The following is a 16699-nucleotide window of genomic DNA, read 5'->3' on the forward strand; positions in this document are numbered from 1 at the left end:
TATGGAGAGCCCTGAACGGCCTGATTCTCTATTTAAAGTGATTGTAAAGGCGTTATCATACTTACCATTGCAAAATCATTGCACAGACCAGCCTCGATCCTGCTCTTCTCAGGTCCCCTGACAAAACTCCTGGCTCCTGCCCCCCTGCCGAGTGCCCCTATAGCAGGCTGTTTGCTATGAGGGCATTAGAGCATGCTCACTCCCGAGCCAGCTTTGTTTGTCCATAAAACACATAGAGCGTGCCTGGGCCCCCTCCCTCCTCACTGGCTGTGATTGACAGTGGGAGCCAATGACTCCCACTGCTGTGTCTGAGCCAATGGGAAGGAAGAGAGCAGAGAGAGCCATTGCTCTTGCGCACATTGCTGGATCAAATTCAGGCTCAGGTAAGAATAAGGGAGACTGGACGGGGGATGGGGGGGACCTTGCTTGCAGAAGGTTGTTCACCTAAATGCATAGAATGCATTAAATAAAAAAACCTTCTGCCTTTAGAACCATGTCAGATACCAGTATGGAGGCTTTTTGTTGGAAATCTTCCCTATACTTCCTGGATTCCCACCTAAGTGTGAACTTTGTATTCGGCTGCCCACGGTCTCCAGGGATACCTATGTTATGCATCCTGGAAGGCCTTGGGGTCTTCCACAGTGCATGTGCCACAAGGCATCATCAGGAGGCTGATTGTCTCTTCTTAGTTCTTGCAGCAGCCCCCCTGATGACGTGCCAGGGCAAATATGTGTCATCATGGGGTTGGCCGAAAGAACCTGGAGGAGATAGCCAGCTCCCAATGACATCAGAGAATAAGATGGAGGTGAAGGAACGTGTGACAGTGGAGCAGTCAAACCCTACTAGACACCGCTGTATTCACTGGGCATATGAACATATTTTTTGTGGATAACCCAGAAAAACATGTAAGGTGGGGCAACCATAGGGGATAGGGGGGAGTAAAGTTACTTCTTCAAGTGCACAGTATTTCCAGCCAAAACTCTTTCATTAGCCGTGGATAGAGTGGGGCAGAGTTAGAATCCCTTTCAGGTTTTTAGTGCTGTGTTAGAAAGATTTGCCCTCACTTCCTGTGTTTCTGACATTTTACCAGACAGGAAGTGAGGGGATCTCTCCAACAGCAAAACAGTAGAACAGTAGACAAGGCATCCCCTGTCAGATTTTTATGCCTATCTGTGTCCCTGTTTTTTTCCCCGTCTTTTGGAAATGTTGTACAGGGGTACAATGTTTTGCATTCCTATGTCCAAGCACATTTTTTTTAACAGTTGCATTAGAATTGTCATCAAGTTGTATGTGCTCATAGTGTCACATACTCCTAAAGATGTTAGCAAAGGATATGAGTTTGCAGACAGGAGTGAATGTAAATGTATTTCTAAACCCCAGAATTCCAATTAAAGCTGGAGTGAGTCTGTAAAAAACTCCATAACATATCTTGCATGTATACAGTTGCTATGGTAGTCCTACAAACTATCCAAACTAGGTAAGTTGACTGATAAAAAAAATCATCTGGAAAGACACAGGCGTAAAATTTAAATAATGTTCATGTGACCTCTTACCTCATAGTAACTCTGTACTGCATTCATAAAGGCCTCATCAGCCACAATCTGTGTTTCTCCATTGAAGAAGGCTTGGAAACGATCCTTAACAGTCTGTAGTTGCTGCTTACTAATCTATAAGAGAGAAGACATGGAATATTAAGCATGATTCCATGGTGGAGCTACCAGCATCTCCTTACAGGCCATTCAAAGAAAATTAATTATTAAAGTAATAAAGTAATGAATTATTAAAGCCCTACTGAACCCTCCTAATTTATTACTGTAATGCAGCCAGGCTATACCATTTATACAGTAATAAAACGTCTCTTTTTTTCTTTTCTATCAGCTAACTTCACAACCATGTGCTACCAGCACATATGAGAGTCAGAACAAAGCTCTTATGGAAAAGCAATGAATCTGCTCTCCTATTGAGGAACAGGTCCCCACTAAATACTGTTCTAATCAACATCATTTTCACTTCCTGAGTAGAAATGTTGATTAGATCAGCGTTTATGGGGGCATTTAGGATTGCTGGGTTTTAGCTTGTGTGTGAGAGCAGCAGTCCGGCTCTTCTAGTGCTGCCAGCTAAAGGATTTTACCACTTAGCAGAAAAAAGTACAGCTACAGTGCTGAACTAAGAGGGTAAATAATGATTTAAATTTGAACCTCAGGCACAAAAAATGCAATTAAATATTATTTTATATATATATATATATATATATATATATATATATATATGTATATATATATATTTTTTTTTTTTTCTTCTTTAATAGCCACAAAGGATTTTAATCCCATTTGGTGTTCATCAAATGCTATAGCTTGTGAATAGAGCAGGGAACAACCCAACAATTCCTCCTACTACAGGCTGCCTGCCGAAAACTACAGGAGGGAGCAGATACAAGACCAGGGACCCTGTGCAAGAGAGAGAGAGAGCAGCAGTGACTGGTCTTACTACAGCACTACTTGCAGTGCACTTGTAGTGCAAAGTGGATTTGCCTTTAGGAAATAAACCCCAATGTTTTATAATCCTGGAATTCAGCCTTAAGCATGACATAGAACAACACTAAAATGTTGTTTGCAGGACTATTTTACAGCATAATTTTTAGACACAATGTAAAAACAGTATTTTAAATGTACTTTGTCAGTATCCAGTAACCCTTACTTTTTTACCCTTGTTTGGATTTATACTTTAAATGCAGTCAGATATGCCTAAGAATTGATAGTAGAATACGAAGATCACAATATTCAGTAAACACAGGATGGCAATCCCAACTATGCAACTTAGACAATATAAAGGCAAGATTTGTATATAAAATGTATAAGATTTAAAATATTTATACAGCATCTATGTTAAAAAAGTGAAATTTTGCAAAGTGCCATGAATATTTGGTCAATCCACTGAGGAGTTCATAAAATATTCAACCTGATGTTCTGTGCATTGATCCAATATTCATTAGAGAGTTCAGGAAGCACTTTGTAAATATAATGCTTTGTACTCATGATCTTCTATAAATTTCCACACACTTTCGCAGCTGTGTACCTCTCGATCCAGCTGTGAGTGAATTCTGCGCTGCACATTAATCTGAATAAGTGATCATTGATCATGAAAAGTGTTATTAAATATCCAAAAGGCTCAAGTTTATTGGATCAGCGTTCACTTTAGCCTCAAACCAATGACCTGGGACCTTATAAATTAACAGGCACCTTTGCAACACTGATGATACACAGGATTTACACTGATGATACACTGATGATACACAGTATGTATGCCTATAGTACCCTAATTGTTCTGATTCTTTAAACATGGAACTTGAAATGGGCCTGCAAAGCGCCTCAGTGTGAAAGGGGTCTTAGAACTGCTGAGATTTATTGTAACCCCATAAACACAAGTTCCAAATGACGTGCTTGGAACTCTTTTCTGTGATCCATCTAACACATCCTGGGTCTCCGTGTCTGAAACTACAATGTAAAAGGGCTGAATACATTCAAGTACTCAGAGAAGCCTTACAGCTGAGCTTCCACCACCAGTAAATGCAGGTATGTATCCTCTAAAATAAAAAAATATATAAATGCAACTAGGATATTTGAATTTAAATTAGTATCAACCACTTTTCATTCTTGCACAGCAGCACTGGAAAAAGAATGGCCAGCATTAGGGGCCAATTGGGTGTGCTGAAGAGTACATGTGCTAACAAGGCACATGCTAACAGAAAGAGAGAGAGAGATAAATGACCTCATCATTCCACTTCTGCTCCTTCACTGTTCAATCACAGAATGAGGGCAGCGAGGTCACCAGGCTGTACTGAAAATACAGCATAGAAAATCAGATCACCATCCTTACTGTGCTCTTCTTTTGGCAGGTAAATGGATTCCTTATATGGAACTTTACATTGGGTTTGGAATAGCCTTATTTTTCAACGTTATTGTTTGATGATGTTGCATACACGTTTTTTTTATATATATATATATATATATATATATATATATATATATATATATATATATATTTATTGTTTTACAAACATACATTTAATAGACAACAAAGGATTTGCAGAACACTATAGGTTAGCTAAAGAGAACACACCCAAAGCACCCAAAGCAGGTCAACTCAGGTGCCACTGGCCTTACAAGATGCTTTTGACTTTGAAAGGGAATGGAACCAGTCATTTTACTGGGCAGTAATGGCATCATTAAATCATACAGCATAACTCAGTGTCTGATTTACTGTAAGCTTTTTTTTTTTTTTTTTACGCATTTAGATGACAGAATTCTTTACAAAAATGAAGTATTCATAAGCTTCTTTGGTGCTTGCATTCTGGATATTTTGCTTATGTAGATTAACTCTCTTTATTTCCAGCACCTGGCACCTTCTTTTATGCAGCAAGGGATCAGTGACCACACAAAAAGATCTAAAGCAAGCTCTCTGCTGCTGGATTTCACAATTCCATATTACAAGCATAAAAATTCTAGCGAGTCTGCAATCCAACTGTAAATATGCATTTGTTTCCTGCACTTTGGCCGGCATGGGGAGCTTAGGCTGTGTATCTTAAGTGCTCAGGAGATTTCTGTTTACCGAATTACACATTTCAAGTGGAAAAAAGAGAATAAAAAAAAATGTTTTGAAAGGCAGGGTTTTTTTTCCCTTGCCCTACTGTTTTCTGTTAAAAAAAAATTATATATATATATATATATATATATATATATATATATATATATATATATATATATCACACTGAGCAAAATTATAAACGCAACACTTTTGCCCCTATTTATCATGAGCTGAACTCAAAGATCTATGACTTTTTTTATGTACACAAAAGGCCTATTTCTCTCAAATATTGTTCACAAATCTGTCTAAATCTATGTTAGTGAGCACTTCTCCTTTGCCGAGATAATCCATCCACCTCACAGGTGTGGCATATCAAGATGCTGATTAGACAGCATGATTATTGCACAGGTGTGCCTTAGGCTGGCCACAATAAAAGGCCACTATAAAATGGTGCAGTTTTACTGTATTGGGGGGGGGGGGGGGGTCCGAAAACCAGTCAGTATCTGGTGTGACCATCATTTGCCTCACGCAGTGCAGCACATCTCCTTCACATAGAGTTGATCAGGTTGTATATTGTGGCCTGTGGAATGTTGGTCCATTCCTCTTCAATCGCTGTGCGAAGTTGCTGGATATTGGCAGGAACTGAAACATGCTGTCGTATACTCTGATCCAGAGCATCCCAAACATGCTCAATGGGTGACATGTCCAGTGAGTATGTTGGCCATGCAAGAACTGGGAGGTTTTCAGCTTCCAGGAATTGTGTACAGATCCTTGCAACATGGGGCCGTGCATTATCATGCTGCAATATGAGGTGATGGTCGTGGATAAATGGCACAACAATGGGCCTCAGGATCTCATCACGGTATCTCCGTGCATTCAAAATGCCATCAATAAAATGTACCTGTGTTTGTTTTCCATAGCATATGCCTGCCCATACCATAACCCCACCGCCACCATGGGCCACTTGATCCACAACGTTGACATCAGCAAACCGCTCACCCACACAACGCCATACACGCTGTCTGCCATCTGCTATGTACAGTGAAAACCGGGATTCACCCGTAAAGAGTACACCTCTCCAAAGTGCCAGACGCCATCAAATGTGAGCATTTGCCCACTCAAGTTGGTTATGACGACGAAATGCAGTCAGGTCGAAACCCTGATGAGGACGACAAGCATGCAGATGAGCTTCCCTGAGATGGTTTCTGACAGTTTGTGCAGAAATTCTTTGGTTATACATACAGATTGTTGCAGCAGCTGTCTGGGTAGCTGGTCTCAGATGATCTTGGAGGTGAAGATGCTGGATGTGGGGGTCCTGGGTTAATCACAAAAGGTAGCTGAACTGTATAAAACAGGAAAGGGATATAAAAAGATATCCAAGGAATTGAGAATGCCAATCAGCAGTGTTCAAATTCTAATCAAGAAGTGGAAAATGAGTGGTTTTGTTGAAACCAAACCACGGTCAGGTAGACCAACTAAAATTTCAGCCACAACTGCCAGGAAAATTGTTCGGGATGCAAAGAAAAACCCACAGATAACTTCAGGTGAAATACAGGACTCTCTGAAAATATGTAGTGTGGCTGTTTCAAGATGCACAATAAGGAGGCACTTTAAGAAAGATGGACTGCATGATCGAGTCGCCAGAAGAAACCCATTACTACACAGATGCCACAAAGTATCCTGCTTACAATACGCCAAACAGCACAGAGACAAGCCTCAAACCTTCTGGCACAAAGTCATTTGGAGTGATGAGACTAAAATTGAGCTTTTTGGCCACAACTATAAACGCTACATTTGGAGAGGAGTCAACAAGGTCTATGATGAAAGGTACACCATTTCTACTGTGAAATACAGAGGTGGATCGCTGATGTTTTGGGGATGTGTGAGCTACAAAGGCACAGGAAATTTGGTCAAAATTGTTGGCAAGATGAACACAGTATGTTATCAAAAAATACTGGAGGAACATTTGCATTCATCAGCCAAGAAGCTGCGCATGGGACGTACCTGGACATTCCAACATGACAATGATCCAAAACACAAGGCCAAGTTGACCTGTCATTGGCTACAACAAAATAAAGTGAAAGTTCTGGAGTGGCCATCTCAGTCTCCTAACCTCAATATCATTGAGCCACTCTGGGGAGATCTCAAACGTGCAGTTCATGCAAAACAGCCCAAGAATTTACAGGAACTGGAGGCTTTTTGCCAAGAGGAATGGCCAGCTTTACCATCTGAGAAGATAAAGAGCCTCATCCACAAAAACCACAAAAGACTTCAAGCTGTCATTGATGTTAAAGGGGCAAAACACGGTTTTAAGAACTGGGGTATGTAAACTTTTGATCAGGGTCATTTGGGTAGTTTCTGTTGCCATTGTGATTTAAAAAGAGTAAACACAGTTGATTGATAATAAATGGCTTCAGCCAAACACTAACCATGAGTGAAAGAAACGTTTTTGTGTTATCATTCATATTCTCAGAAAAATGGCCAAAAAATCAAAAATTCTGTCAGGGTATGTAAACTTATGAGCACAACTATATATATATATATATATATATATATATATATATATATATATATATACTGTAGAAAAAACATATATTTCATGAACATGCTTCTTAATAATTGTGAGGTCCAAAATTGGCTCCATGTTAAATACAGTGATGGAAGAAAAGGACCAGGGGATTTTTTTTTTTAGTTTGGAGGGCTGGTTGAATTTTTTTTACATTTTTGTTTGAGGATAGACATATTTTTATCCCAAGCATGTTTAAATTTACCTTATGTTTGGCTGACCCACTACTTTAGCTGGAAGTCTGCTTTAAAGCGGAGTGCCACCCATTTAAAAGTCAGCAGCTACAAAAAGTGTAGCTGCTGACTTTTAATAATCGGACACTCACCTGTCCCAAGGTCCAGCGATGTGGGCGAATGAAGCCCCAGTCCTCTCCCCCTCCTCTCTGCGGCACCAGCATTGTAACTGTGGGTGCCCGGCTGTGGCTTCACTGCCCGAGCACGCACTGTGCATGCGCGAGCCACGCTGTGAATGGCCAGGCAATCTTCTGGGACCTGTGACGTGTCCCAGTAGATTGCAGGGAGGGAGGGGGGAGAGGTGAACTTCCTTCCGGTGCCGCGGAGCCCCGGCAGGAAGTGGCAGCTGGAACCGTCTAAAAAGAGGGTATCCGCTCCCCCCCCCCCCCCCCCCAAAAAAATGACATGCCAGAGACTGATGCCCTATCCATTAAGCCTCTGGGCCACATACAAGTAACTTCTGCAAGTTTCCAATCAACTGTTCAATAAGCCAGTTGTTTGACTTTAGAGCTTTTAATTATATATATATATATATATATATATATATATATATATATATATATATATATATATATATATATATATATATATATATATATATATACATATGGGGGCAGTCATATTTGCACATTACCTATGTAGCCTCCTCTTCCTGGAGGTTCCTTGCTGATCCTACTATCCTATGTATCGGTTTAGCAGATAGGGTATGCCCAACTGAAAACTACAGTCTATGCAGTGTCTAGTGATGTGAAATAACCACATTACTCCTGGTAATTGTAGGGTCTCTGACATTATAACAACCTTAAAGACATAACCACAATAACTGACTCATGGGACTCAGAGATCATGTGATCTTTGTCTAGGATTTAGGTTTCATAAGAGAGTTTACGAAAACATGTTCAAAATCAGTTGATAACAAACATTAGCACGAGGGAAAGTACACATGGATGGATGTGGCCAACTGAGGAAGTCCTTTAAAACAGACATAACGTGTATAGTGGGGGAGTCGTGCCTGTCACATCATCCTGAGGCCATATTGTTTTGGGGAATGTGGAGTGGCGAGACAGAAATGGAGCTATATACTTTGTTTATGTGGTTTTAATAGAACTTGGAGTGCTCTAAATATGATTTTAATCCTTTAGTATTAACAAGTGTTATATACAGAGAGTACTGTTGGTCCTATTCTTTGTTTTCACATACCATACATATATCTGAGCAGTGTATGCAGTGGAGATAAACAGTATGCTTGATATGCAGTCCTAATAAATGCCACCAGGGTGGCATAAAGCACATTTTGACCTTATTATATTCCTAGAGGTCAAAAAATGGAGGTGAGCATTTAATCTCAGCACGAAGTGGATGCATACATGGCACAATAGATGTGTGCAAGCATATACATGTTGGTAGCTGGAAACACAGATTTTTTTTTTAATGGACTTTTATCATGCTATGGACATTGGGTGTTTTTTTTAAGTGAATGATATATTTTATGTAAAGTTGCACTACATCATTTAGTATATTTCTTTGATCCAGGGGTGTTGCTTGCTAGATTTCCAATAGACCTGGGGCACTCAGATTAGAATGATGCAGTCCTAATACCATGCCATGGCAATGGGGTGAATCAATATTCTTGCCCCCCCCCCCCCCCTATTAATTTCCCTCCATTTGGACAATTTTCCCTTTCCTACGGAACATTCCTGCTGTTCATTTCCTGGCCCTTAGCCAAGAAGGAACCCATCCCAAAGAACTTGAACTCACAAAAAAGCCCTCCAAATTCCTTACAATGACACTATTTCCACCAAACCTTATCTTGTGTACCATAAGCTGCATAAAAGTAAATTGGTCATATGACTTTCCTTTCATTCAGATGATCAGGAGCATATGCCGTGGATGCCAGGGGGATTCACTGACCTTTTTTGGATTAAAATGTTTTAGAAATTATATTGGGATTGATTTACTAAGACTTGAGAGTGCAAAATCTGGTGCAGCTTGTTCAATTAAAGGGGTTGTAAAGGTAAAAATTTTTTCACCTTAATGCATTCTATGCATTAAGGTGAAAAAACTTTTGACAGTACCGCCGCCCCCAGGCCCCCCGTTTTACTTACCTGACGCCTCGAATCTTCGCTGCTCGTGCTCGTCATCTTCATTGCAGCTCAGCCTGGTCGCTGATTGGCTGCAGTGGATGGATTGAAAGCAGCGCAGCCATTGGATCGCGCTGCTGTCAATCACATCCGATGACGCGGTGCGCCGGGGGGCGGGGCCGAGTGATACAGCGAGCGGCTATAGCCGCCGGCTGTATCACGGGAGCGCGCCCGCAAGCACTCACCACCGTGCGAGGGAGCTCGCATGAAGGTGGTAAATGCTTGCGGGGAGGAGCTGAAACAGCCGCCGAGGGACCCCAGAAGACCAGGTTCGGGGCCACTCTGTGCAGAACGAGCTGCACAGTGAAGGTAAGTATAACATGTTTGTTATTTAAAAAAAAAAAAAAAAAAAACTTTACAACCCCTTTAAGCTTTGATAATAAAACATGGAAGCTGATTGGTTTCGATTCAGAGTTGCACCAGATGTTGTACTCTCTTGCTTTAGTAAATCAACCCCATTGTGTAGCACTGACATGTGTCCAACTCATTCTAGAGTTTTAAAGCCTATCTTTTGGCAAATTTTCTATTCATATTAATAATTCCATTTCTATAAGTGGTGTCATCCACCTGATTGTTATGTGACAAAGCTCTTTAAATCCCAGAATAAGATGGACAGATATGCAATTCCTTTGGCAGGTAAAACAGCTTCATTATATATATTTATTCTTTCTTCTCAGGCTTTTAAAGTCCTAACAATTTATACAGCATTTTAGATATTGTACAGTCACACCACTTACTGCTCGCAAGGAGCTTACAATCTAAGGTTTAACTGTTTGCATGAAATCCAGCATAGAGGAGTTTTCCATTGCTAAAATTGAAAACAATTTCTTGGCTACAACAAGTGATCGCTGCCTATCTCATTGTTATTCAGTCGTTTAGTCGTGTCCGACTCTTCGTGACCCCATGAGCCACTTTTGTGGTCTGACTTTTGTACTTCACATGAATTTGCTCACTTATGTTTTCAATTTTAATTGAAAAAAACTTTGAACCTTTCCAATTTCAGATCAACCAAGCTATTTTTCTACAATTTCATCTCAGATGTTATTTTCTGCAGCCTTATTTTTCATTGCCAAAAATCTTCACCTTCCACTGCGGAATTTTCCTTCTCTCCATAATTTGTCTTGTAGCAGCCATCAGCTTTTCTCATTTCCATTTTACGAACACTTACAATTAAACTCTTATTGCTTTATTTGAAAACTGTTAATCAAATATATTAAATCTAATGAGGTGGTTGTTGAAGGTTCCCTATTTAATTTCCATGTAATAAATGAATGCATTTGCCAAAAGTTTGTTTAGGGAATATGTCAAATAATGGAACACTGAAATATTTTTTTCTCTGGTCTTTTTTCCTGCCTTTTGTAAATAATATTTTTAAATCTTTCTTGAAGTCTCATATTTTTGTCTCTCTATAGATCTGTCTACCAGCATTTTATGATTTATGATTGATTTTGCTAACAAATGCCTTAAAATACCTTTTTTCTGAATTTAGGTCCACCTTAGAATGTAAGTAACAACATTTTTCACGGCTTTGGAGAGTGTCTAGAACCTCTGTTGGGTTTTAATTGCTGTCTCTGTCCCCACTGGGTAAATTCAACCCTACTACTTGAGTCTATTGTCTTTGGTACAATAAGGGATGGGAACTCTAAATGCTGCATACACACGGTCGGATTCTCCGACAGGAAATGTTTGATGTGAGCTTGTTGTCGGAAAGTCCGACCGTGTGTATGCTCCATCGGACATTTGCTGTCGGAATTTCCGTACACAAATGTTTGAGAGCAGGTTCTCAAATTTTCTGACAACAAAACTTGTTGTCGGAAAGTCCAATTGTGTGTACACAAGTCCGTTGCACAAAAGTTCACGCATGCTCGGAATCAAGAAGAAGGAGCCACATGGGCTATTGAAGTTCCTTTTTCTCGGCTCATCGTATGTGTTGTACGTCGCCGCGTTCTCACGTTCGGAATTTTGGGCCAACATTTTTGTGACCGTGTGTATGCAAGACAAGTCTGAGCCAACATCCTTCGGAAAAAAATCAACAATTTTGTTGTCAGAAAATCTGATCGTGTGTACGGGGCATAACAGGTTTGAGCTTTCCAAGAAACAGGAGGTGAGAGGAAATCTAATATTTGGATACCCTGTTCTGGTGACAACTGCACTTGGCGTTTAGCTGCATCTCAAGGGTACAACTCACTGTCCAGTCCCGCTGCCAGTAGCCTGTCAAACTCTATGCGAGTCTGACAGCGGCTGGACAGGGCTGGGAGGTGCACTCAGCAGTACTTACATTTGGAGTAGCATGAACCCAGGGATGAATGCCTGCAACTCAGACTGTTTGCATTCCCGACTTTTGTCCCTGGATGCACACTGCCCTAAACATACATACCGCTAGGTGCAACGCTCAGCCCCATCCAGCCACAGCAGCTGTCAGACTCTCATAGCAGCGGGACTGGAAGGTGCGCCTGTGCCCTCCAGCCACAGTTAAATGCCAGAGCATCATGTGCCAGGGCTAAACGCTCAGTGTGCACGAGGCCTAAGAGGGGAAGCTCCCACACATTGGGGTGATCCCTTCTTACTTGCTAATATGGCTTTGGGGCAGAAAGTGAAGGGCAATCTCCCAGATTGGACACAGGCCGCAAAAAAAAAAAAAAAAACGTACAGGGAAAATAATCATTCACTAGTCTATTCAAAACTTAAAGCTGAAGTTTAGGATTGTATTTTGCATGGTTACATTGGTACAGCTTGGACCAATGGACCAATGTAAGTATGTATGTGCCATACCAGTGGCTCCCCGTGGAAGCTGGAAATCACTGTAGTAGGCTACAGTGATCTTCACTAGCTTCCAGGTCCCCATCTGAGAGGCTGCCCTGCTGCCTTATGAACATAGGGCATGGGTTCTCAACTCCTGTCCTCAGGCCAGACCCACTAACAGGCCAGGTTTGTGAGGTAATTGAAATACATCACAGGTGATATCATTTGCTGCTCAGTGATTGCAGTATTCTAGTCTGCATCTCCCCAAGGTAAAACCTAAAATCTGGCCTGTTAGTGGGTCCTGAGGCCTGGAGTTGAGAACCACTGACATAGGGGGTTGTTCACTTGGCATGGGCACCATTCAGGGAAAGTGTTCTCTGGTTGGAGAAGGTGGAGAAGCGGAATAGTGATGTCATGATCTCCACCTCATCCAATCAGAGAATGCTCTACAAAATGCAAAGTGTTCACTGATGCCTGTGCCGAGGATGCCACTGCTGACCTCTCATTCTGAAAATGTCAGTTGCCTGTCTGTTATATTATTATTATGATATTTCAACACTACAGGGATGATTTACTAAAGGCAAATAGACTATGCACGTTTGAAAGTGCAATTGCACTGTGCAAGTACAGTTGCTCCAGAGTTCTGTAAATGAAGGGGAAGCTCTGCTGACCTCCATCACCCAATCATGTGCAAGCAAAAATGCTGTTTTTTTTATTTTCCTTACATATGATTGGGAATTCTTTGTAAAGTAAGTAAATTTACTAGGCTCTGGAGCAACTGCACTTACAAAAGTATACAGTCTATTTGCCTTTAGACCCCTTTCACACTGAAGAGTTTTTCAGGCTCTTTCAAGCTAAAAAAAAAAAAAAAAAAGGGCCTGAAAAGCTCACGAAAACCAATTTCCATTAAAATCTATGAATGCTTTCACACTGGGGCAGTGCGCTGGCAGGGCGGTGAAAAAACACCCCTCTCCATTGAAATGAATGGAAAGCTCTTCAAAAGTGCCTGAAAAGTTCTTCAAAAGCGCTCAGTGTTTTACTGACAGTTTAGACGCGCCACAGCGTGAAAGAGACCTTAGTAAAGCAACCCCTATATGTTTCTGTCCTGGTACAAGTATGCAAATTAGGAAAAAATCCCCAAAATACTCAGAACTCCTTTTCCGCATACTTGTTCCAAGTCATCTACCCAATGCAGCAAATTAGTAGGTCATTACAGCCAGCCAACCAGCATTTTTATAATGGGAGGTCAGCAATGATTTTTTCCACGTTTTTTTCATGACGGTTTTCCATTAAACAAACCCAATAGTTTTAGCTGGATATGTAATGTTGATATAGACGGCACCTCTACCGCTTTGACCATGACTGTTTCTCTACCACAGCTGGATTCATATTACAGATATGACCAGATATATCCATCTTGTACACAGCTGTTTGATCTTAATAGATCTCATCAGAGCAATATATGAAAGCAGTTTATTCTCTTAGGTCCAGGGAAGGATTATTTTCAGCTCTCTCTGAACTGGCACCCTGGTGCTAGCAGCATTATAGCCAATATATGTTCACCTGTACTTACTGCTAAATCACTATTAGAGAGAAAATAAAGTAAAAAATGAGTTTGTGCATCCTATACTCATAGTAATAGAAGATATTGTTTTTTGAAGCTATATAAAAGACACAAAAACCTGTAAAATTCATTACAATTAATCAATGCTACCAATAACCAGATAATTAGACCTGCAAGAATAAACCATCTTGAACTAGAGCAGGCACAAGAAAAATATCCTTTAGAAATGAGATATACACCGAGTTCCTTTCAGTTTCTGAGAAATTATTGGGTACCGAGATTCTCTAACAAACCTCTGAGGGGTTCACAGAACAGCTGTATTTATACTGAGATTAAATTACACACAGGTGGACTCTATGTACTTGGTTCCACTAGATTTTAGTTAAGGGTATCAGACTAAAGGGGGCTAAATACAAATGCACGCCACACTTTTCAGATATTTATTTGTAAAAAATTTTGAAAACCATTTATCACTTTCCTTCCACTTCACAATTATGAGCCACTTTGTGTTGGTCTATCACATAAAATCCCAATAAAATACATTTACACTTTTGGTTGACAAAATGTGGAACATTTCAAGGGGTATGCAGGCATCCCGACCTGACAAAACTCATTTCAGGGAGGTGGCAAACTAATTTCAGGGAGGTGGTGCGGCACTACGCTCGTGCCGCCCCCCCTCCCCAATTTAACGCATCTAGGGGATGATCGAATGAAATGGAATCTGTATACACAGGTTTACTTCTTCTGAGAGATCTTAAAGGAACACTCTAACCACCATGACCACTTCAGTGATTTGAACGGTGATTTGAAGTGGTCAAGGTGGTAGGAGTCAGTATGTGGGATGGCATGAATACAGGCAGTCCCCGAGTTACGAACCTCCAACTTGCGAACGACTCCTACTTACGAACGGGAGGTGACGTAACGTTCTGCGCATGCGCAGCCACTTTTGGACGGCGGGCACCTCAGAAAACATCGGAAAACGTCATCTGCGCATGCGCGGCTACTTGACAGAACATCGGAAAACATTGGAAAACTACGTCTTTGCCGTTCTTCGCATGCGCTTCCGACTTACAAACATTTCCGACTTAAGAACAAACTGGCAGTCCCTAACCCGTTCGTAACTCGGGGACTGCCTGTATACTAAGGTGGTCTAATGATTGGCTTCTGTCTACACGGAGGGCTACACAGAGATCAAACTGTGGCAGTTCCCTGCTAAACTGAATTTTGATGTGTGTGTACCACTACAGCAGACAAGCCTGACACCGCCCCCACCCTGTACGCTCACTGAGGATCGGCCCTGCCGGGAGATCGCGGGGCACTCGCGGGTGTCCAGGAGACACTCCTGAAATGCAAGAGTCTCCCGCACCTCGCGGGAGACTTGAGATATCTGGGTATGAATACTTTTTCAAGGCACTGTAGACGCTGACCTAGGATGATGCCTGAACAAACGCGGCACTGTCCTTTTGGAGATAAAAGCAAAAGAAGGCATTGTCAGGGGGAGTACTGTGATCTCAGAGGGAGGTCATAAATACATAGAAGTATTAAGCTACGTTTCTACATGCAGCAAAATAGCCATACCTCTGAAAAACAATCCATGTTTGGATCACTTGTTTGGGGTGTTTGACAGGCTGTGAGGAGGCAATATGTTGCTTCCTCCGCACCTGTTTTAACCCCTTAAATGTCACACCACTATGTCGCAAACAAGTACATTGCACACAGTTGCAGGGGAGTGGGGCTCAGCCCTATTTACTTGAATGGGTTGAGCTCAGCAGAAGTGCTGCCTGTCGCATGTGGCGGGGGATCATTTTTGCCATGATCATGAAGCAAAGTATCACAGCCACACCATGTGAACACCAATCTGCTGCCTTTGCAGCTTAAGAGCTGGAAGTTAGGAAGGGAGCGCTAAAAATGCAGCTCAATCGTGACAGGTCCACGTTAAAAACAAAGAACTATTTTTATTTTCATGAAAATAAGGGATATCCCCTCTAATAAGAGATATTTGGCAACCTCAGATAAGCTCCCAATGATAAATAGAACTCCAGTTCCTACATGACAATTTTCCTGTCTGCGCTCCCTCACACAACATATTTGCGAGAACGATTGTGGCAGGCAACGAGTACGAGGAACGTCCTTCACATAATCTCTCCGATAAATGCCTGAAAAACAATTCATTCTTTTCTTGGTAGTTCAGTAATTTAAAAAGTGTTATGTAAGACATTTTATTTATAACTTGAGGACAACAGCTTTGAAGGAAATCTGCATAATTATACAGAAAAACAAACTGCATAACACCAAATCCGATAATAAAAAGGCAGAATTCAATCAAATAACGGCACAGACAGAAAAGGAAAAAACAGGAGAAAGCATTACTGTGATCCCGAGTGCCATTTTGTTCCAGAAAAGGCCTGACTGAAAAATAAGTGCAGTGGAGGACTTGTTGCTCATGTTAACCTCTGCATATTCCCACTAGCTGGAGGCTAGCATATTAAAGTATGTCTAAACTCAGGAACAATATATATTCCAGTTTACCAGTCCTTAGGGCACCTATGAATTTTAACATTAACATGCAGTTTTTTTCTCTGGTTGTTATGGTGCTATGAATGCAGATGAAGATGTTGTGACTAAAAAATAGTTTTTTTCATAAAATGTTCTGAAAGTACAGAAACATACCTATTCATCCGGCCAAAAATTGTGTGCTTCTAAGCTGCTGAGCACTGAACTGAAAACTATATGGAATAGTTTGTAGGAAGCCCTAGTGCACTGAACTGAGAACTATATGGCGTAGTTTACAGTAAGGACCAGTGCACTGAATAGAAAATAAGGCCTAGTTTACAGTAAGGCCTAGTGCACTGAACTAATAACTATAAGG

The 16699-nt window shown here is 41.1% G+C and overlaps 1 protein-coding gene across 13 annotated transcripts in view; it reads right to left on the bottom strand.

Annotated features, from left to right (window-relative positions):
• Positions 1–16699, bottom strand: part of CADPS (calcium dependent secretion activator) — a 666812-nt gene that overhangs the window by 472485 nt on the left and 177628 nt on the right. For all 13 annotated transcript variants that reach the window (XM_073592156.1, XM_073592166.1, XM_073592157.1 and 10 more), the window contains exon 2: positions 1554–1667. In XM_073592156.1, coding sequence (XP_073448257.1) covers positions 1554–1667 — 114 coding nt within the window. The remainder of the gene's footprint in view (positions 1–1553; positions 1668–16699) is intronic.

This window comes from Aquarana catesbeiana, linkage group LG07, assembly GCF_042186555.1.
Source record: "Aquarana catesbeiana isolate 2022-GZ linkage group LG07, ASM4218655v1, whole genome shotgun sequence".
NCBI classification, from domain to species: domain Eukaryota; kingdom Metazoa; phylum Chordata; class Amphibia; order Anura; family Ranidae; genus Aquarana; species Aquarana catesbeiana.